This window comes from Oncorhynchus mykiss, chromosome 25 (assembly GCF_057628025.1).
Source record: "Oncorhynchus mykiss isolate SJ-2025 chromosome 25, ASM5762802v1, whole genome shotgun sequence".
NCBI classification, from domain to species: Eukaryota; Metazoa; Chordata; class Actinopteri; order Salmoniformes; family Salmonidae; genus Oncorhynchus; species Oncorhynchus mykiss.
Genome location: NC_143046.1, coordinates 34,751,285 through 34,772,569, shown reverse-complemented (window position 1 = coordinate 34,772,569; position 21,285 = coordinate 34,751,285). Strand labels below are relative to the sequence as shown.

At 42.5% G+C, this 21,285-nt stretch overlaps 1 protein-coding gene across 1 annotated transcript in view; it reads left to right on the top strand.

The window, feature by feature from the left end:
* LOC110505081 (protocadherin Fat 4) overlaps positions 1-21,285 on the top strand; it is a 98,336-nt gene that overhangs the window by 39,531 nt on the left and 37,520 nt on the right. The window contains exons 2-4 of the mRNA XM_021584041.3: positions 13,665-13,796; positions 17,412-17,673; positions 18,010-18,360. Of these exons, the coding sequence (XP_021439716.3) occupies positions 13,665-13,796; positions 17,412-17,673; positions 18,010-18,360 (745 nt within the window). The remainder of the gene's footprint in view (positions 1-13,664; positions 13,797-17,411; positions 17,674-18,009; positions 18,361-21,285) is intronic.

The following is a 21,285-nucleotide window of genomic DNA, read 5'->3' as shown; positions in this document are numbered from 1 at the left end:
CTGCAGTTTTGTCAAAATGCAGTTATCGACATAGCCTTGTTCCGTTCAATGTTCTGTACCTGTGTAGTACTCTAAGTACCCCAATTGATGATGTTAAAGGGGAAATGAATAAATACTTTAAAGATATGTACCCATTTGATTCTTACAAATGGATCATGAGCTTCGTTCAACTGTCGTACCCCATCAAAACACAAAATATAACAAGCTTGTTCTACTTCCATGTTTGTAAACGAAGCAAATGTAAGACTGTATTGCCTAAAAACATGGTTAAAACTGCAATGTTGATATCATGGACGGTCAAACCTTGCATCCATAGTTCTGTCTTTGAATTTGAGAGTGGTTACCTTTCTTTTTACTGAAACAGTGGTGGGGAGAACACTTTGTGTATTGTTTTAACTGCTGATTGCCACTTTAAGTTCATAAGAATACTCAATAAAAATTGCTGACACCATTGAAACAGTGAGGGTTCGGGAACTTTCAAGCCAATTATCTCAGAATCATCTTTTTGCAGATATTACATTAGTGTCCCAAGCTCTCGATGTTATTACTGCTGTCTGCAACATTAGTATAGTGTGAGAATACTATCACACATGAATGCTATGTACTTCAGTGGTATTTCTTTACCAAAACGTTAGCAGCCTGTCTCTCAGAACTGTATTTCATCAACAGTTACTACAACCCATTAGTAGTGGAGGAAAAAGTACCCAATTGTCACAAAGTATAGCTACCTTAATAGAAAATGACACATGTGAAAGTCACCCAGTAAAATTCTACTTGAATAAAAGTCTAAAAGTATTTGGTTTTAAATATAGTTAAACATGAAAAGTAAATGTAATTGTTAAAATATACTTAAGTATCAAAAGTAGAAGTATAAATCATTTCACATTCCTTATATTAAGCAAACCAGAAGGCACCATTTTCTCCACTCCAACACTCAGAGATAATTTGCAAATGAAGCATTTGTGTTTAGTGAGTCCGCCAGATCAGGGGCAGTAGGGATGACCAGGGATGTTCTCTTGAGAAGTACGTGAATTGGACAATTTTCCTGTCCTGCTAAGCGTTCGAAATATAACGAGTATTGGTTGTCAGGGAAAATGTATGGAGAAAAAAGTAGTCAAATGTAAAAAGTAAAGTACAGATACCCCAAAAAACTACTTAAGTAGTACTTTAAAGTATTTTTACTTAAGAACTTTAAACCACTGCCTGTTCGTGTCTAGTAAACACATAAAGGTGCATGTTTATGTTCTTGGAGAAACTGTTGGCCAGAGAGTGTGTGTGTGTGTGTGTGTGTGTGTGTGTGTGTGTCTGCTCAGTCCGACCTCCCTCTAAGGCTGTTAAACAGTCGGGGAGCTTGGAGTGTCGCCGGCATGCACAACCATTCCTGATTAGGTACCGACCATTGTTACTGTTTTCTCGGTTTTCACATAAACAGAGGCTGCAGGGGGTTCCCAGATCTGTTCTCACACAGAGTTGGTCCTGTTTTAGATTTAATCACACAACACACACACATACACATTAATGCACACACACACACACTGCCCTCCATTCACCCGTGTAGAATAAAATGCACACAAGACTTCAGTAGGCTGTCCTTCCTTCCACCCACCCCAAGCCCTTGTCCCTTTTCACCTTCTCAATCACGTTCTGTTAGTGGACCATGGAAAGGTCATGAGGTCAACTCTTGCCTCCCCTGGTGCCCTCGAAGCCTCATCAGGGCCCTTACTTTTTAATGACCTTTTCTTCCTTAATAGTTTAACAGAGTGGTGTACGTCACCGAAAAGAAATAAGCAACCTCTGCAGATTTGTCTGTCTTTCATGCGTAGTTTGGCCAACTCCAGATGAGCATATCACCAGTGCCTTTTCTGCTCCCTGTGCCTTAAAGTTGTACACATTAATCACTGGTGGACAGCTACTATTAAATGGATGCCGGAATAGTCTTTAAAGCCAGGCCTTCTCCTTCCAGAAGACTTGGAGACCGACTTTGGCTTGAAAGAGACAAGCCTTGTATCTGTATCCCTTAGATTTAGTAGTTCTCTTGTTGAAATCCCCTGGGTTGAACTTCAAACTGCAAGCAGGGGCACTCAGTATTATCTTCCACTCTTAAATATTTATGATGACTCTGAATCATACAAATCACATCAGTTGGCAATGGAAAAGACAATTGCATTGTTCTCTCGTTCTTTCTTACCAGTCAGAAATAGTTTTTTTTGTGAGTCTTTTTAAATGATCATTTAGCATAGTGTTTTATTAGCCCTATTTTGACTTGATTACCCCTATTTCCTGCATGCTCGACGTGGTTTAAATGCAGTAATGGACGGTAATGGTGGATACGCTGTAGTGATAAGGCCATAGACTCACGCAGGGCTTGTAGCTCCAAGATGGAGATGGACTCCCGTAAAGGTCTCTTTCCGTTTTGTCAAAGCATACTTTAAAACAAGCAAATCTTGTTTTACTTCTTTTTTTTTTACCTTACCGTTCTCTCTTGGGGAGAAATGAGGTGTGCTTGTTTGATGTTCTTAAATTCTCTCAAACCTTTTTTTTTTTTTACATGTATAGTAGTTAGTGGGCTATGGTGGTTATGAGGATTGCTTTGTATTGGGCTGGAGTCTGGAAGAGGTGAACGTTGTCTCTCATCTGTTCCATTAGCTCTGCTATGGCTCAACTAATAATTCAACTTTCCACCCAACTCTTCCTGGTGTCAACAAGAGGGAAGAAATATTACCACATTAAATACAACGACAATTCATCATGATTTGTTTCAAGGCTTTATGTGGGGAGATGTCAACAAGGAGTCCAGCAACTCCGTGAAGAACACTCTGGTCCAAACAGACTGTGGGTTATTAGTTTTGCAGGGTTATAAATTCCTCCTGAACACATTGAGGGTGACCTTGCTTGACAGAGGCTGCAGGGGGCTTGGAGGACCAACTGTAGACTATCTTTTAGCAGTTCTCCTTTGAGAGGACTGTGATCCCATTTATTAAAACCACTTGTCCGGCATTGTCTCTCCTCCACCCGTTGGTTTCATAAGAACTAGGTGATTTGTGATCGTTTGCAGGCACTCCTATTTTGTTTAGTTTTGTCTCTGCATGTTTTTTTTTTTCTGGCTGGAGAAGATTTGGAAGCTCGGAGGACAGGACCCTATCCTGACTTCTCTCCGGCACTGTTCGTTGGGGTCTGGCAGTGTTCCAGCTTTGTCTAGGTTTTCCCGAGCACATTCCCCATCCCAGCACGGTCAAATTCTCCTCTCCAGAGCGCACACTGCCGACTGCGGTCAGGAAGATTGATTGTTGCGGGGGCTTTTGTTTGACAAATCAAGCGGTTCAATGATTGCGTATGTGTAAAAAAAAAAAAGCAGGTGGATCAGATAATTTATACCTGATCCCATTGCCTTTTATTTTTTTTTGCTTACATTTCCTTTTGCTCTTAAAAACAGAGACTGGAATGGTACTTGGAGTTCTTAAGCCAGCATCACCATAAATCTGAGGCCCAAAAATCCCTGACGTTATATCTAAACAGTTAAATGAGTAAAGGAGAGATGGAGGGAGAGAGAGAGAGAGAGATAAAGATGGTCTTTGTAAGCGAGTCTCAGGAGTCCCAGGAAATGAATAATGTTGAATGTGCCGTTATATCACCCCAGTCCGCCTTTACATTTCTCTGAGCTATAGCAGGACATTCATCAGACTTGCACGGATCATGCCATACGCTTTTCAGATTAAGCAATGCAAACATAGACATCGGGCCTGGGGTTTTCTAGAGGGTTCATCAATTCCTCGAATCAGGAAGATGACAGATCCCTTTAAACAATGCAGTGCCTCTTAAACACTACTGGATCTTATAGAAGGGTATGATTTTACCCACGCATAGGGTTGCTTAGAGCTTCGGAACGTTTATCCATTGTATGAAATGACCAACTTTGTTTGTATAAGTGTCCTGGTAGACCTTAGTGATGGGTGTGGTATAGTTAGAAAGTCTTAGAGTTACTGAAGTGAATGTGAGAAGCTCCAGTGATGGCTCCTTCCTCTCCCTCTGGGAAACATGGCAATAAATTGGATCCCTTCTCTGTAATGTGTTTTCCTGGGGACTACTTGTCACATAGAGTAGTGGTTCCCCAACTTTTTCACTCAGGGCCCCTCCACCAGCATTGGGGAACATCCCGCACCACACATTTTTGCAGCTTTGGAGCTTATTTCTCGCAATACTACACATTTTGCCATGTCTAATGTGTGTTTATGTGATATTTGAGTGACTCAAAAGAAGAAGGAAAAGGAGAAAATCGATAGCTGACATGGGCTAATTGATCTAGACATTTCTGACAAGTTATAAATGTCTTTCTAAGGTATGCAATAACTAACATGAAAAGAGGAACTGATGATGCACTATCCAATTGCACCTTGTGCAATCTACTATTGCAACTTTTAAGAGTAAGTTTAAAGCTGGACTGAGTTTCTTTATTTTTACTATTTTCTACATTGTAGAATAATTGTGAAGACATCAAAACTATGAAATAACATATATGGAGAAACCAAAAAAAGTATTAAACAAATTAAAATACATTTTATATTTGAGATTCTTCAAAGTAGCCACAGCTTTGCACACTCTTGGCATTCTCTCAACCAGCTTCATGAGGTAGTCACCTGGAATGCATTTCAATTAACAGGTGTGCCTTGTTCAATGTTAAGTTGTGGAATTTATTTCCTTCTTAATGTGTTTGAGCCAATCAATTGTGTTGTGACAAGGTAGGGGTGGTACTGTGTACAGAATATGTCTGTATTTGGTAAAAGACCAAGTCCATATTATGACAAGAACAGCTCAAATAAGTCCATCATTAATTTAAGACATGAAGGTCAGTCAATCCAGAAAATTTCAAGAAGTTTGAAAGTTTCGTCAAGTGCAGTTGCAAAAGCCATCAAGCGCTATTATGAAACTGGCTCTCATGAGGACCACCACAGGAAAGGAAGACCCAGAGTTACCTCTGCTGCAGAGGTAACAGACACATCTCACAATCAACTGTTCAGAGGAGACTGCGTGAATCAGGTCTTCATGGTCGATTTGCTGCAAAGAAACCACTACTAAAGGACACCAATAATAATAAAGAGCCTTACTTGGGCCAAGAAACACGAGGAAAGGACCGTTGAAATCTGAGATTTTTGTTTGTCTCTGTGAGACGCAGAGTAGATGAACGGATGATCTCTGCATGTGTGGTTCCCACCATGAAGCGTGGAGGAGGAGGTGTGATGATGTGGGGTGCTTTGCTGTTGACACTGTCGTGATTTATTTAGAATTCAAGGCACACTTAACCAACATGGCTATTACCCCATTCTGCAGTGATCAGCCATCCCATCTGGTTTGCACTTAGTCCCACTATCATTTGTTTTTCATAAAGACAATGACCCATCACACCTCCAGGCTGTGTAAGGGCAATTTGACCAAGGAGGAGAGTGATGGAGTGCTGCATCAGATGACTTGGCCTTCACAATCATCTGTCTTCAACCCAATTGTGATAACTTGGGATGAGTTGGACTGCAGAGTGAAGGAAAAGCAGCCAACAAGGGCTCATGTGGGAACTCCTTCAAGACCGTTGGAAAAGCATTCCAGGTAAAGCTGGTTGAGAGAATGCCAAGAGTGGACAAAGCTTACTTTGTAGAATGTAAAATATAAAATATTTTTTTATTTGTTTTACACTTTTTTGGTTACTGCATCATGTGTTATTTCATAGTTTTGATGTCTTCACAATTATTCTACAATGTAGAAAATAGTACAAATTAAGAAAAACCCTTGAATGAGTAGCTGTGTCCAAACTTTTGACTTTTGACTATATATACAGTGCCTTGCGAAAGTATTCGGCCCCCTTGAACTTTGCGACCTTTTGCCACATTTCAGGCTTCAAACATAAAGATATAAAACTGTATTTTTTTGTGAAGAATCAACAACAAGTGGGACACAATCATGAAGTGGAACGACATTTATTGGATATTTCAAACTTTTTTAACAAATCAAAAACTGAAAAATTGGGCGTGCAAAATTATTCAGCCCCTTTACTTTCAGTGCAGCAAACTCTCTCCAGAAGTTCAGTGAGGATCTCTGAATGATCCAATGTTGACCTAAATGACTAATGATGATAAATACAATCCACCTGTGTGTAATCAAGTCTCCGTATAAATGCACCTGCACTGTGATAGTCTCAGAGGTCTGTTAAAAGCGCAGAGAGCATCATGAAGAACAAGGAACACACCAGGCAGGTCCGAGATACTGTTGTGAAGAAGTTTAAAGCTGGATTTGGATACAAAAAGATTTCCCAAGCTTTAAACATCCCAAGGAGCACTGTGCAAGCGATAATATTGAAATGGAAGGAGTATCAGACCACTGCAAATCTACCAAGACCTGGCCGTCCCTCTAAACTTTCAGCTCATACAAGGAGAAGACTGATCAGAGATGCAGCCAAGAGGCCCATGATCACTCTGGGTGAACTGCAGAGATCTACAGCTGAGGTGGGAGACTCTGTCCATAGGACAACAATCAGTCGTATATTGCACAAATCTGGCCTTTATGGAAGAGTGGCAAGAAGAAAGCCATTTCTTAAAGATATCCATAAAAAGTGTTGTTTAAAGTTTGCCACAAGCCACCTGGGAGACACACCAAACATGTGGAAGAAGGTGCTCTGGTCAGATGAAACCAAAATGTAACTTTTTGGCAACAATGCAAAACGTTATGTTTGGCGTAAAAGCAACACAGCTCATCACCCTGAACACACTGTCAAACATGGTGGTGGCAGCATCATGGTTTGGGCCTGCTTTTCTTCAGCAGGGACAGGGAAGATGGTTAAAATTGATGGGAAGATGGATGGAGCCAAATACAGGACCATTCTGGAAGAAAACCTGATGGAGTCTGCAAAAGACCTGAGACTGGGACGGAGATTTGTCTTCCAACAAGACAATGATCCAAAACATAAAGCAAAATCTACAATGGAATGGTTCAAAAATAAACATATCCAGGTGTTAGAATGGCCAAGTCAAAGTCCAGACCTGAATCCAATCGAGAATCTGTGGAAAGAACTGAAAACTGCTGTTCACAAATGCTCTCCATCCAACCTCACAGAGCTCGAGCTGTTTTGCAAGGAGGAATGGGAAAAAATGTCAGTCTCTCGATGTGCAAAACTGATAGAGACATACCCCAAGCGACTTACAGCTGTAATCGCAGCAAAAGGTGGCGCTACAAAGTATTAACTTAAGGGGGCTGAATAATTTTGCACGCCCAATTTTTCAGTTTTTGATTTGTTAAAAAAGTTTGAAATATCCAATAAATGTCGTTCCACTTCATGATTGTGTCCCACTTGTTGTTGATTCTTCACAAAAAAATACAGTTTTATATCTTTATGTTTGAAGCCTGAAATGTGGCAAAAGGTCGCAAAGTTCAAGGGGGCCGAATACTTTCGCAAGGCACTGTCTTCCACCAACCCCTCGCGCCCCCCTCCCAGTGGAGATGCCCCACAGCTTGGGAACCACTGAGATTGAGGACCCAGTATTAATCTTTCCCAACATGCTCTCTGTCCGTACGCCAGCTAACTCAAGGCCCTATCCAATGATTGGCCAAATGTGATCGCGGATAAATGTCGTTTCCCTGCAAATAAATAGTGCATTCTGCCTATCATTTTTGTCTAATCATTTTTTTTATATAGAATCAGCCTGTTTTAATGGTTTTAGTGTTGAGCTCATTTTCTGGCGTTACAAACATTCTTTGTATTCTTTTATTTAATTCCGAGCCAACGTCTGAGTAATTTCTTGTAATGGCTCGTGATTTTGGCCCTATGCTATGATGAAGTGTTACAGTAAAATAGCTCTGGTGATCCAGGTTTTGACACATGAGATCCAAGTACTCTGCTGCTACGAAATCCTTTTTTTGGTGATGCAGAATGGAATTGTTCAATTTTCAAAAGGCCAATAGATAATTAGTGTTGGAAGTTGATACTTCCCCGAACTTTCACCTCAAGTCGTCAACCAGGTCTAATGACACATGTAATCATTTGGAAATGATTATTCTCTGCATGAGACGCACCCTTTTCCATTTTTTATGATCACATGAACCAGATTTAGCTTTCCGACATGTTGCATCAGCGGTGATAATGTGTTTTGGTTTTGGAACTCTCTCTTAGAAAAGAGACGATACTTTGTTGATGTTTCATTTACTCTGTTCAAGTGGAGTCTTCGTGATCACAGCAATGAGTAGGAGATATTGTGTCGTGTATTACTTCATCTTTAATGCAGACCAGCATTGAGTTAATTAATTGGCGCTACCCACTGGTAGGAAATGCTGACTGACTCAGTAACTCACTAAATATGTGCTTACTATAGGGGGTCATGTTCAAAGACTGCATATCGTTCCTCCATGACCCCCCCCCCCCCCCCATCTCCTCATCTTCGTGCAGTCATCTTGGCATGACTGCGAGTATGATTGGGGGAAAGTGTACGCGAATCACTGCCAGTGCTTCCACTTTTTTAAAATAGGAGGACGATAATAAGGGAAAGGGTATGTGCACCGGGAGGGAGTGGCCGTTTCAGTACATTCTGTCACTGTTAGGGGAAGAGAAGTGAAACAGTTGGGAGTGTTCAGTGTCTGCAGCCTGAGCCTTTTTTTTGCTTGAAGATATGGCTTGTTGAGACGGCAAACTGAGTTTGTGAAGGGTCTCAATCCCACAAATGCCGGTTCCTACTATCAATGGATGACGTGTGTGCAATTCCTCACTTTTAATTGGAAGAGGGCTGGAAGGTTTTGCCAGGAAGTTGAATGCAGTGGTAGACAAGGACGATTTTATGAATGAAATCATCTAGGAGTATATTTAGTCGAAGTCAGAAGTTTACATACACCTTAGCCAAATACATTTAAACTCAGTTTTTCACAATTCCTGACATTTAATCCTTGTAAAAATTCCCTGTCTTAGGTCAGTTAGGATCACCACTTTATTTCAAGAATGTGAAATGCCAGAATAATGGTATAGAGAATGATATATTTCAGCTTTTATTTATTTGATCACATTCCCAGTAGGTCAGAAATGTACATACACTCAATTAGTATTTGGCAGCATTGCCTTTAAATTGTTTAACTTGGGTCAAACGTTTTGGGTAGCCTTCCACAAGCTTCCCACAATAAATTGGGTGAATTTTGGCCCATTCCTCCTGACAGAGCTGGTGTAACTGAGTCATGTTTGTAGGCCTCCTTGCTCGCACACACTTTTTCAGTTCTGCCCACACATTTTCTATAGGATTGAGGTCATGGCTTTGTGATGGCCACTCCAATACCTTAACTTTGTTGTCCTTAAGCCATTTTGCCACAGCTTTGGATGTATGCTTGGGGTCATTGTCCATTTGGAAGACCCATTTATAACCAAGCTTTAACTTTCTGACTAATGTCTTGAGATGTTGCTTCAATATATCCACATACATTTCCTTCTCATGATGCTATCTATTTTGTGAAGTGCACCAGTCCCTCCTGCAGCAATGCACCCCCACAACATGATGCTGCCACCCCCATGCTTCACAGTTGGGATGGTGTTCTTCGGCTTGCAAGCCTCCCCCTTTTTCCTCCAAACATAACGATGGTAATTATGGCCAAACAGTTCTATTTTTGTTTCATCAGACCAGAGGACATTTCTCCAAAAAGTACGATCTTTGTCCCCATGTGCTGTTGCAAACCGTAGTGTGGCTTTTTTATGGAGGTTTTGGAGCAGTGGCTTCTTCCTTGCTGAGCGGCCTTTCAGGTTATGACAATATAGAACTCATTTTACTGTGGATATAGATACTTTTGTACCTGTTTCCTCCAGCATCTTCACACGTTCCTATGATGTTGTTCTGGGATTGATTTGCACTTTCGTGCTAGGAGACAGAGTGCGTCTCCTTCCTGAGCGGTATGACGGCTGCGGGGTCCCATGGTGTTTATACTTACGTACTATTGTTTGTACAAATGAACGTGGTTCCTTCAGGCATTTGGAAACTGCTCCCAAGGATGAACCAGACTTGTGGAGGTCTACAATTTTTTTTCGGAGGTCTTGGCTGATTTCTTTTGATTTTCCCGTGATGTCAAGCAAAGAGGCACTGAGTTTGAAGGTAGGCCTTGAAATACATCCACAGGTACACCTCCAATTGACTCAAATGATGTCAATTAGCCTATCAGAAGCTTCTAAAGCCGTGACATCATTTTCTGGAATTTTCCAAGCTGTTTAAAGGCACAGTCAACTTAGTGTATGTAAACTTCTGACCCACTAGAATTGTGATGTAGTGAATAATAAGTGAAATAATCTGTCTGTAAACAATTGCTGGAAAAATGACTTGTGTCATGCACAAAGCAGATGTCCTAACTGACTTGCCAAAACTGTAGTTTGTTAACAAGAAATTTGTGGAGTGGTTGAAAAACGAGTTTGAATCCAACCTAAGTGTATGTAAACTTCCAACTTCAACTGTAGGCATCCCACTCACAGTATCTTAGTCGATTTGACAGACTAGACTTTGTGAACAATTCCTGTCGGATAAGAAATCCTCTGACCATGTTGTAGGCGTAGACAGGCTTAGACCCTGGCAAATAGTCCTTGATCACTTAAGGTATCATAATCGACAGCACTCAGGAGCCGGTCGGCCTTTGAATCATTCATGTCAGGCATAAATAATGGAGCCTATCAGCCAGTTATAGCAGCTGCAACTCGAAACAGTAGTGGCCTGAAACACAATCTTTTCCCCTGTAAACTAATGTGTTTCACCTGCACCACACTGGGGCGTCTGGGCCTGAGTGACAGGTTGAGCAAGGGAACTAAAAAAACTAATTCCTCCCTCCCTCCCTCCTGACCTTGCTTCCTCTTCCTCCGATGAAATGTTTCACCAAGCCTCTTTGATATCTCTCCCCCAGGGGAGCTTGGGTAATGTAAACTATAAGCGCAAGGCGTAATTATTTCTCATAACCGCACTTCTTCTCTAATTAGTTCACTCCTCAGAAATGGGCCGTGCATTTTTTACACATCAAGAGGACACGGGTTGGAAGATAAATATTCATTGTTTGTTGACTTTGCTGAGTCCCTAGGCTCTGGAAGTGCTGTCGTTTTCCGTCTTGTTTTTACATGGTACATAGCGCCCCGACCGGGATGGCCGGCAAGGCCCCGCGTTAAATCTGATCTGTCTTTTTTTTTTTCCTCCTAATCATCTGGATCCAGGGTCAGATCCACCACATCCTCATCCCAGACAGAGACCACTGAACAGCCCTAACCACTGATTCAGGATCAGATTAGTAAGCGGTCACCGTGGAGACACGTTGTAATCATAGGCTTATGAAAGCTGCTCTTGGTTTTGGACAGTGTTAGTACGTATTCAGACTTTAAAAAATGATTTTCATCTGGCTGGGAATGAAAACAGTTATAGAAAAGCAATTATAGCGCTTAAGTCATCAATAAGAAGGTTCTGAATGCAATTGCCATACATGAATCCCCTCTCTCTCTCTCTAGGCGTCTCAATGGCTTTCCCTACTGGGTCACCTTTAATGGACTGCCGCGCTTGAAAAGGGTCTGGATGTTGGCATTTGTTGGTAGTTCCAGCATGCTGCTTGTTTCAGAGTGGATTTGCAGGAGCACGTGAGGTCTGTTTTTCCTGTCAATGGCAGGCCTGAATAGACTCCTGTATCTCACCCCTCTTGGTGGTCCTGTGGCCTTGAAGCTCATTGTCTGCACGGTAAATGCCTGTGAGGGGAAACTTGGGTTGGTTAAAAAAAACTTGGCCAGTCCCATTGTGGACGTGACACAGCTGTTCCTTTTCCCATTTCCTATTGCGCCTCAGCAACCCACATCAACCCGCATAGCGGCAGAACCAACTGGAGGACTGAATAAGACTGAATAGGCATGCTCAGGAGAAAGCAACTCGCGGTTGAGTTTTTATGTCTAGCGAATAATTACCATAATCACTGTCAACATTAATGGAGATTGCAACGCTGGAGAATTCAAACCTGGCTTTTTATAGAAGCCCTAAACAAAAATGCAAAGGCAAATGTCTGTTGTGATTTAAAGCAAACACTGTTTACTGGCGTTGAAATGCATATTTGGGTTAGGGGATGAGATGTGATTGCGGAGTATGAGTGGAAAGGCAGTATTCCTGGGCTAGACACAATATGACACCGTAATGTGTAGGTCTCTTATCTTTATTTATCTTTCTCTGTCTCTCTTTCTCTGTCTCAGTCTGTCTCTCTGTCTCTCTCTCTCTGCCCCTGCCTCTCTCTCTCTGTCTCTTCCTCTCTCTCTCTCTGTCTGTCTCTCTCTCTCTGTCTGTCTCTCTTTGTCTCTGTCTCTCTGTCTGTCCATCTCTTTGTCTCTGTCTGTTTCTCTGTTTCTGGCTGGCTGGCTGTCTCTGTCCGTCTGTGTGTCTCTCTCTGTCTGTCTCTGCCTCTCTCTCTCTCTCTCTCTCTCTCTCTCTCTCTCTCTCTCTCTCTCTCTCTCTCTCTCTATCTGTCTCTGTCTCTGTCTCTGTGTGTCTCTCTGTCCGTGTCTCTCTCTCTGTCTGTCTCTCTTTGTCTCTGTCTGTTTCTGTCCGTCTGTCTGTCTCTGTCTGTGTCTCTGTCTGTGTCTCTGTCTGTCTCTCTGTCTGGGTCTTTCTGTCTGTCTCTCTCTCTCTGTCTTCTGTCTGTCTCTGTCTGTCTCTGTCTGTCTGTCTCTCTGTCTGTCTCTCTGTGTCTGTCTCTCTCTCTCTCTCTCTCTCTCTCTCTGTCTCTCTTTCTGTCTGTCTCTGTCTGTCTCTCTTTCTCTGATCAAATGAGGTAGATGCAAATAAGAAGTGTGTCTCCAGGCAGTAGTTAGACACTGTCTGTACACTGTGTAGACTAAAGTAGGGTTTGGCAAGGGTCCACAGATCCTCAAAAAGTACTGACTGGTGGGCATCACCGGCTGGTATGGCAACTGCTCGGCATCTGACCGTATGGCGCTACAGAGGGTAGTGCGTACGGCCCAGTACATCACTGGGCAAAGCTTCCTGCATCCAGGACCTATATACTAGGCGGTGTCAGAGGAAGGCCCAAAAAATTGTTAGACTCCAGTCACCCAAGTCATAGACTGTTCTCTCTGCTACCGCACGGGAAGCGGTACCGGAGCGCCAAGTCTAGGTCCAAAAGGCTCCTTAACAGCTTCTCCCCCCAAGCCATAAGACTGCTAAACAATTCATCAAATGGCCACCCAGACCATCCCCTTTGCTTTTACACTGCTGATACTCTCTGTTTATCATCTATGCATTGTCACTTTACCTCTAACTACATGTACAAATTACCTCGACTAACCTGTACCCCACACATTTACTCGATACCGGGCCCCCTGTATATAGCCTTGTCATTGTCATTTTAACTTTACTTTGTATTATTTTGTACTTTAGTTTATTTGGTAAATATGTTTCTTAACTCTTTCTTGAACTGCATTGTTGGTCAAGGGCTTGTATAAGTAAGCATTTCACGGTTAAGGTCCACACCTGTTGTATTCGGCGCATGTGACAAATAAAGTGTGATTTTGATTTCAACTGAAGATGACCTGTCCGATTTTAGAATTCGAACCGCGACGTCTATGGTGTGTTCGAACACACAACTGCGTGCTCCGGATGGAACTGTCCCAGTCGAACGCATTGATAAGTCCATTCATACTCTTCTTCGTTTCCCTCCAGGTGGAAATTACGCTCCAGGACGTCAACGACAACCCACCTGTTTTCCCAAACGATCTTCTTGACGTGACCGTCGAAGAGAACGTCAGCGACGGCTTCAAGATAATGCAGCTAACAGCCACAGACGCCGATGAGGTAAAGCCTTTTCAAAAAACATATACATATATATTCTGTCTGTTCCTTGTTTGAGTACAACTCTGGGAGATACGTTCCCTCTGTCCCCTTTACACAGCGATACCATCGGTATCTCTGTGTCACCATCGGCATGTGTTTTCTGATGTACATTGTGACTAGTGTGTGAAGACAACCAGGGCTTAAGGGTGCATGGGTGGCGTACCGACACCTACAGCGCCCAACCTCCCGAATACATTCCAGTGCTCTGATCTGCGTGTATTGACCTCAAAGAGGTCAAAGAGACAAAAGAAAGTGGCTGCAGGAAGATTATTTTTCTTCTTCTGATACCCATCATTTTTTTTTTCCAGTCCAAGTCATGCGCTCTGCAATTCTCCTACCAAGTATTTGACCACGGCTTGAAGTTCTCTTGAAGCAGTCGGAGAACTTTTGCTTTCACTCTCTCACACACACACACACACACACACATACACACGGCCCCCAGTGATCGTGAGTTTTGACGTTGCCACGAGTGTCACAAAGCCCTGAGGAGAGCGGCTAAAGATTGTCTCCTCACAAGGGGCAGATTGTCCCTCCGCGGCCTCTGTAGTTCACATTACATCATTGGCTTCGCCCTCGATTAGAAAAAGGCTCCATCTTTCGCAGCTTAGGCAGGATGTGGACATAAAATCCAGCACTGAGCGAAAATCAGGCCCTCCCAGCATCTCCAAGGCCTGCGGTTACTCAGCCCTGCCAATGAGACAAGGGAACTGAATGGAAAGAACTGGGGCCATTGTGAGGAGGGATTAGTGTGTGAGAGAATATGGACTCATACTTAACGTTAACTTATGAGGCCACACGTTTTTATTGCACAGCTGTTACCTCACCAACCTCGCCAGTTAGAATGTGAGACAAATCATGCACAATCCATTTCTGGAATGGTCATTGTATTCGGAATATAACATTGACTGTAAATCCTAGATTTAGGTCAATATTTTGACTAATAGGGCATTTTAAGGGCATCATTTGAGTACATTGTTTTGGACTCAAGTGAACTTGACCTCAGAGCTCTGATCTTGAAGGATGTGATATATGGTATCGAATTGGACGGCCGGTTTCTGTGCGTTTCCTTCTCACTTTTTCCTCATAGTCAAAATCAAAGGGGAAGAAGGACTTGAGCTGCTTTTCAGTAGTATCGAATAGCTTCCTTGCCTTGTTTCCTCTCCTTCCCGACCACTGATCCAAAAGTATCTTCAGGGAAAAGCAATATGATGAAACCTATCCAGTCCTTTTTACCTATTATGAGTCATGAAGACAATTATAGAAAGGAAAAGGCACTAGTTTAGAGTATTGGGACGCAGCCTCGAACGAGGTAGTTGCACTCCGATATGATCATTAAACAAACTTCGATACAATATGGACTTACTATGGCGAAAGAGACGTTTATCCTGAACTTAAAGACAGAAATGAATAGGTCACTAAATAGTAGGAACATAACATTTCGGTTCCAGCTATTTCGGTCCAGATAGGGCCGGCCAATTTCTGCCCACATCCTAACGCAGGAAACTTAAGTTGCCCTGACACTAAGCGTACGGAATGCATTCGGGCCCGATTCAGAAAGCCACATGTGTGATCCACGGAGGCGTAGCCAAGCGCAGCAAGCTGTTGGCCAGCTGACTGGCTGATTTCAGACATCATAATGATCCCATCCAATTTAACAGTGCTACATGTGGGATTCATGTGTGAGCGTATTAAAATGCTGTTTCTACGCATCCGTTTTTTTGCTACACCCATTTCCACCCTGGGTTGCATTCAGTTTGGAAAATTAAAAAAATGTGAGCGCTTTGCTCGCTCCCATAGTGGAGGCCTCTCTAGGAGAAGAAGAGAGAGAGAGAGAACATTCTCGTTTTATTAGCATTCTGACATAGTGGAAAATATGCAGGTACCAGGAGCGAGCTTAACTAAGAAAAGTATCTAGAACAATGGGTGCTAAAGAAGCAAAACAACAGCGGAACAGCCAAAAAGACTGTTGAAAATACAAATGAGTGTGACTGAAGTGGGTTGCTACAAGACACCGTTACTGTGGCCTTGAATGATGCACCCCAAAATGTAAATATACGAAGACTCATTTCCTAAAACAACAGTTTCAGAGTACATCGTTGGGCTATATGTACATCATTAGATTGATGCGTTGTAAATAGGGGCATTAGTACACATCACCTCTCAACACGTTACTGTGAGTCAGACTTAACACCTGTGTTGTGGCTGGCTCAAACTGCCTAGTCGTGTTTCAGGAAGCTCAGTCTCCCGACAGCTCTATGAGCCTCTCACCTTCCCCTGAGCTGCTGCTGCTGAAACTCATCTGCTAAATGAGTTTCCTTGTGCCCAAGTCTGGCCCGGAACCCTGCTCTTTAATTGGTTGGTCCTCCCCCTCCCCCCTTCTTCCCACTGTGCCTTGGGATGGCTGTAAACTAGTCAAAGTCTTTACTAGGGAAGGTCAGGGGGAGACGATGGACCCCCTACTCCTTTCCCCTCTCCTCCTCTTTTCCCCTGTCCTCCTCTCTCTCCCTTTGAATCCTATACGATAATGAATTGGCAGACGAAGGGTGTCGGATTCAAAATTCAAAACACACTCTCTGGGTCTGAGGATGGGCTCTCTGGAAATGAATCTAACTCACAATTATGGGGTTTTGTCCTTGGTAAACTAGTGTATTGTATAAACTAGTATATTGGCAAGATCAAAAGTATACATGAAATTAAAAATGCTTTTAGCTTTTGACCAGTCAAAACTAAAGACCTCTGTTGAAAAGTAGTAGCTTTTGAAGTGGACTCCCCCCCCCCCCCCCCCTCACTTAGCATCAGACATCAGGAGATGGTGGTCTGCTCTGGTATTGTCCTCAGCGCCAACCTAAATGTCAAGATCTGTCGCCGCTGTTATTGGGTTTTCATATCGCGTTCAGTCCTCTACTCCAATTGCAAAGGACCGCTATGGCTTTCACATGTGTACTGGGCTGTACTTGTCTAAAGTATCAAGGGATCTATTAGTTGCATTTATAGAAGAACCCTATAGCCCCAGAGTTCAAAGAGTAAGGCCCCAAGAGAATTCTGCCATTCAGCTCCTGTGAGTTTTTCTTTCCTCACCAGTATGACCATTGTATTCTGAGGGGAGCATGCTAAGTGGAAGCTACAACTACAATGTTGTAGTGTTTAAAAAATAATAATATTTCACTCATTGCGATGTATAGTATTAGAATGTCTACTCTGCATTTATCCCTAGAATAAAGTATTTGATTCAAGTGTGAAAGCAAGTAGTGGGTGGTTGTGAACATGAATTTCACTCTCACTAAGATTCATCATATGATGTCCCTCTCCCTTTAGGACTGAACATTGACTCATAATCATAAAAATCTCACGTTAAAACGTCATAATATAGGGGCGGCAGGTAGCCTCGTGGTTAAAGCCAAAAGGTTGCTAGATCAAAATCCCCGAGCTGACAAGGTAAAAATCTGTCATTCTGCCTCTGAACAAGCCAGTTAACCCACTGTCCCTAGGCTGCCTAGTTAAATAAAGGTCAAATATAAAGTCTTTATGGCGTCTTTATACTCTTAGAAAGAATAATTGACGTTTGTATTTCTCCAGGGTCCTAATGCACTGGTGACCTACACCATCATCAGCGGTGCTGATGACAGTTTCCGGATCGACCCGGAATCGGGGGACCTGATCGCCACCAAGAGGCTGGACCGGGAACGTCGCTCCAAGTATTCCCTGCTGGTTCGAGCTGACGACGGGAAGCAATCCTCGGATATGAAGCTGAACATCACCGTCAGTGACGTCAACGATCACACGCCAAAATTCTCCCGTGGAACTTACTCTTTCGACATTCCCGAGGATATGGCGCCAGGTAAAAGGCTTACTGTCACATGGCGTTGCTTGTTGACTACCAGGTTATTTCATGCTTACTCAGCTTGTGAAAGGTCCCAAATGAATTCCTGCGAAACTTTATGCCATTCCTCTTGAATGCCGTGTGTTTATCCAAAAGGCTTTTAATGCAGGACGTTTTCTAGTTAGCTAGGTCAACAGGGAATCAAAATGTGGCACTTTTGAAATATGTATATATTTTTTTCCCAATATGGCAGTTGAAGGGGTTGTTTGGCAAACGTGAGGGAATCCCAATCCAGTCATTCAAAAAGCCCTCTCAAATCCTCACTGTCTGACTGACTGCATATTGACTTGTCAGGCTCCATCGTGGCGGCGATCCTGGCCAGTGACTCGGACTCGGGGGTGAACGGTGAGATTACATACTCCCTGGAGGACGACGACGAGTACAGGACCTTCCTGCTCAACCCCGTCACGGGGGTCTTCAACGTCACGCGGCCCCTGGACTACGAATCCCAGCAGTACTACATCCTGACCGTGAGGGCCCAGGATGGCGGTGGTCAGGCCAGCACAGTCAGGGTCTACTTCAACGTCCTGGACGTCAATGACAACCCGCCCATCTTCAACACCACCGCCTACAGCACCTCGGTCACCGAGAGCCTCCCCCCTGGCTCCAGTATCATCACTGTAGGGGCCAGTGATGAAGATGATGGTATGTTTGTACTTTGTGTCAGTTGCTAATGTCCACAAGTGGGTAATTTGTCACAGCAATGACGTCAATGGATGGTTCACTGAAAACACTATAAAAGCCTGGCCTTTGAGGAACCCCCATTCGAGATAATTATGCCTCTTTTGGAAGTCAACATTCTATCAGTCTAATAAATAAATGGCATATATGCTATCAGAAAAATTATCCTTTGGTTGTGTTTATGAAGGTCTTACAATACAGTATTTTCATTAGATTATGTTACTGTAGGTTATATGGAAAACTAAAAAACACTAAAAACACCACAATTCAAAGGTTAAATCCATCACAAAGAAAACATAATTTAATTTTGGCAGGTCTTAAAGGGGCAGTGCAGTTAAAAACGTGATTCCCCTCCCCTTTTTTGGGATGATATTTCCTCTCTGAGGTCGAAATAACACTCAGAAATTGTGAAAACTATGATAATGACCTTTAAGTGTAGAAAAAAGTGTAGAAAAAAAAATGCCTTGGAATTTCATCCTGTTCACGTGGAATGGAGTTTTTGTCCCACAGCAAAAAAACACAATCTGATCTGATTATTCTGCATAGAGGTCCTATAAAATGACTGATTATTATCATTCCTAATTCTATGTTTTTCTTACCAATGACCAGTCATCTTTTATTTTCATGTGTATCCTGCTTTGAATGGGTAAGGGGGGGGGGGGGGGGGGGGGGGGGTAGGCCCTAGAGTCTAGACAATTCTATCTGGGCTGTGTATGTCAATATATTTACAATTGTATCAACTCAACACACCCACACGATCAAACTGAGTATTTCAATGGCCAAGGAAGCTCGGGGAAATAAATGATAAAAAATATATTTGTTATTTTCGTGAGCGGTTATGATTTAAACATACAAAGACTGCATGGGGGCTTTGAGAAATATGGGAATAGGACATTTCAGAAGAACAGAGTAGCATATTTTAAAGTGGCATTCGGCAGTTAAAACAATAACAAAGCATTCTAGCAAAAACAAAACAGAGGGATGGGGCTGGAGAAATGTAATCACTCTCAAATTCAAAGACTATGGATGCAAGGACTTGACCATCCACGGTATCCAAATTCTGTTGTTAGGCTATACAGTGTTTGTTTACATTATTATTATTTATTTTTTGGATGAACATTGGAGTAAAACAAGTTTATATTTTGTGTTCTGATGGGGTACGACAGTTGATGTCAGCTCATGAGGCATGTATATGTTATCTTCTTCAAGAATGAATGGGGCACAAAAAAATGAATTTATAAGTCCAAAAATAGATGTAGCAACTGCTGACTGCCCCTTTAAGTTTAATTACATCACTAGTATTTTCTGACGCATGCTCATGGAACAGCGGTAATTCTTGGAAATGATATTCTGAAATAGAGCTCACCTCTTGAATGTTGGCATTTGACACAGGTAAGTGTTTTAGGGATTGCAGAATCTGCTCTTTCCTATGCTATTTAGACCTCAGAGTCTTACCTGCATTTGACTCTGTAGGAGGATTTGAAAAAATGTATTTGTGGTGCTCTGTTTTCTGCCACTGTGTCAATTCCAAGCAGCGCCCATCTCTTCATATACAATTTGACAATTGATAATATATATATTCTTTCTTTATTTAACTTTGTTTATTCAGGGCAGCCCAATTGAGACTAGGGTCTCTTTGTCAGTAGTGCCCTGAGAACAAACCATTGACAAATTGTCACCCATCAGACAATTGTGAATTTATTATTGGGCTCTATTCAATCCACATAGCGGATGGTCAGCGTTACAGCGTGATGATTGACATTTAAAGGCAATGGTCCCGCTTTTAGCGGAGACTGCATTCACGATGAACACTGAATGTGGGCAGCAGGTAGCCTAGTGGTTAGAGCGTTGGACTGGTAACCGAAAGGTTGCAAGATCGAATCCCCGAGCTGACAAGGTAAAAAATCTGTCATTCTGCCCCTGAACAAGGCAGTCGGTAACGCTTTGGCTATACAGATTGAATAGAGCCTCTTTCCTTTCTGCTTACTAATATTATATATGTGAAACAGGTGTCGATATAGTTTAGGTTTAGTTTCGATGGGCCATCAGCTGTGCAGGCGTACTGCCCGGTGAATGACTGGTGTTGAATGAGGGGCAGAAAACAATGACCTGTCCTCTAAAAACTGCAAGATGTTAAGATTCTATATAGACGTATTTATGAAAAGTCAAGGGCGGAGGGGAGCACGATTTTAAAAATGGCAGAGTAATTAAAAATGTAAATGAGTTTTGTGTCCACATTATGGTCTATGCTTTTGTAACGTTCACATGGTTTTCCAGCATGTTGGTCATTGTAGCTGTGTTACAACATTTTGCGGATGTAATTTCATCCACTCTAGGGGGAAAAATATAAACCACAATTGCATATACTATGCAAGGCCCGCAACTCTTTTTGCATGACATCAACACCTATAATGATAATGCTGTGATGATAAGGCAGTTCACTAAACAAAATCTTCGCCATACATTTATGTGACATCTTTACTTCCTGTCACATTAGAATCACATTGTGAAATATGCTTCATTAGGCCTATAAGTGGCTTGAGGTATTCGCCCATTTCAGGTGGTTACGGTTAGGCTGCTTCATGCTATTATAACAGCCCTTACCGTCCCTCTCCGACTGCAATTACCGCTCCAACCAGACCAGGCCTAATGTGGTTACTGTAACCCACATTCCTGGGGCAGAAGTCTGTCTTGTTTTTTCCCAACGTCAGGCTTCCTCTATTCCACTGTCCACTCGCTCTCATTGACCCTCACTTTTGATAGTCGGTGTTTTCTCAATGTTCTCTCTGTGTTATCAGCACCTCTAAACGTCATTGTTAGCACTTCCTGAAGTTCCTCCATCCTTGACCCCCTGTAGACGTGGTTGTAAACTGGGGACTTGGCCTTTTG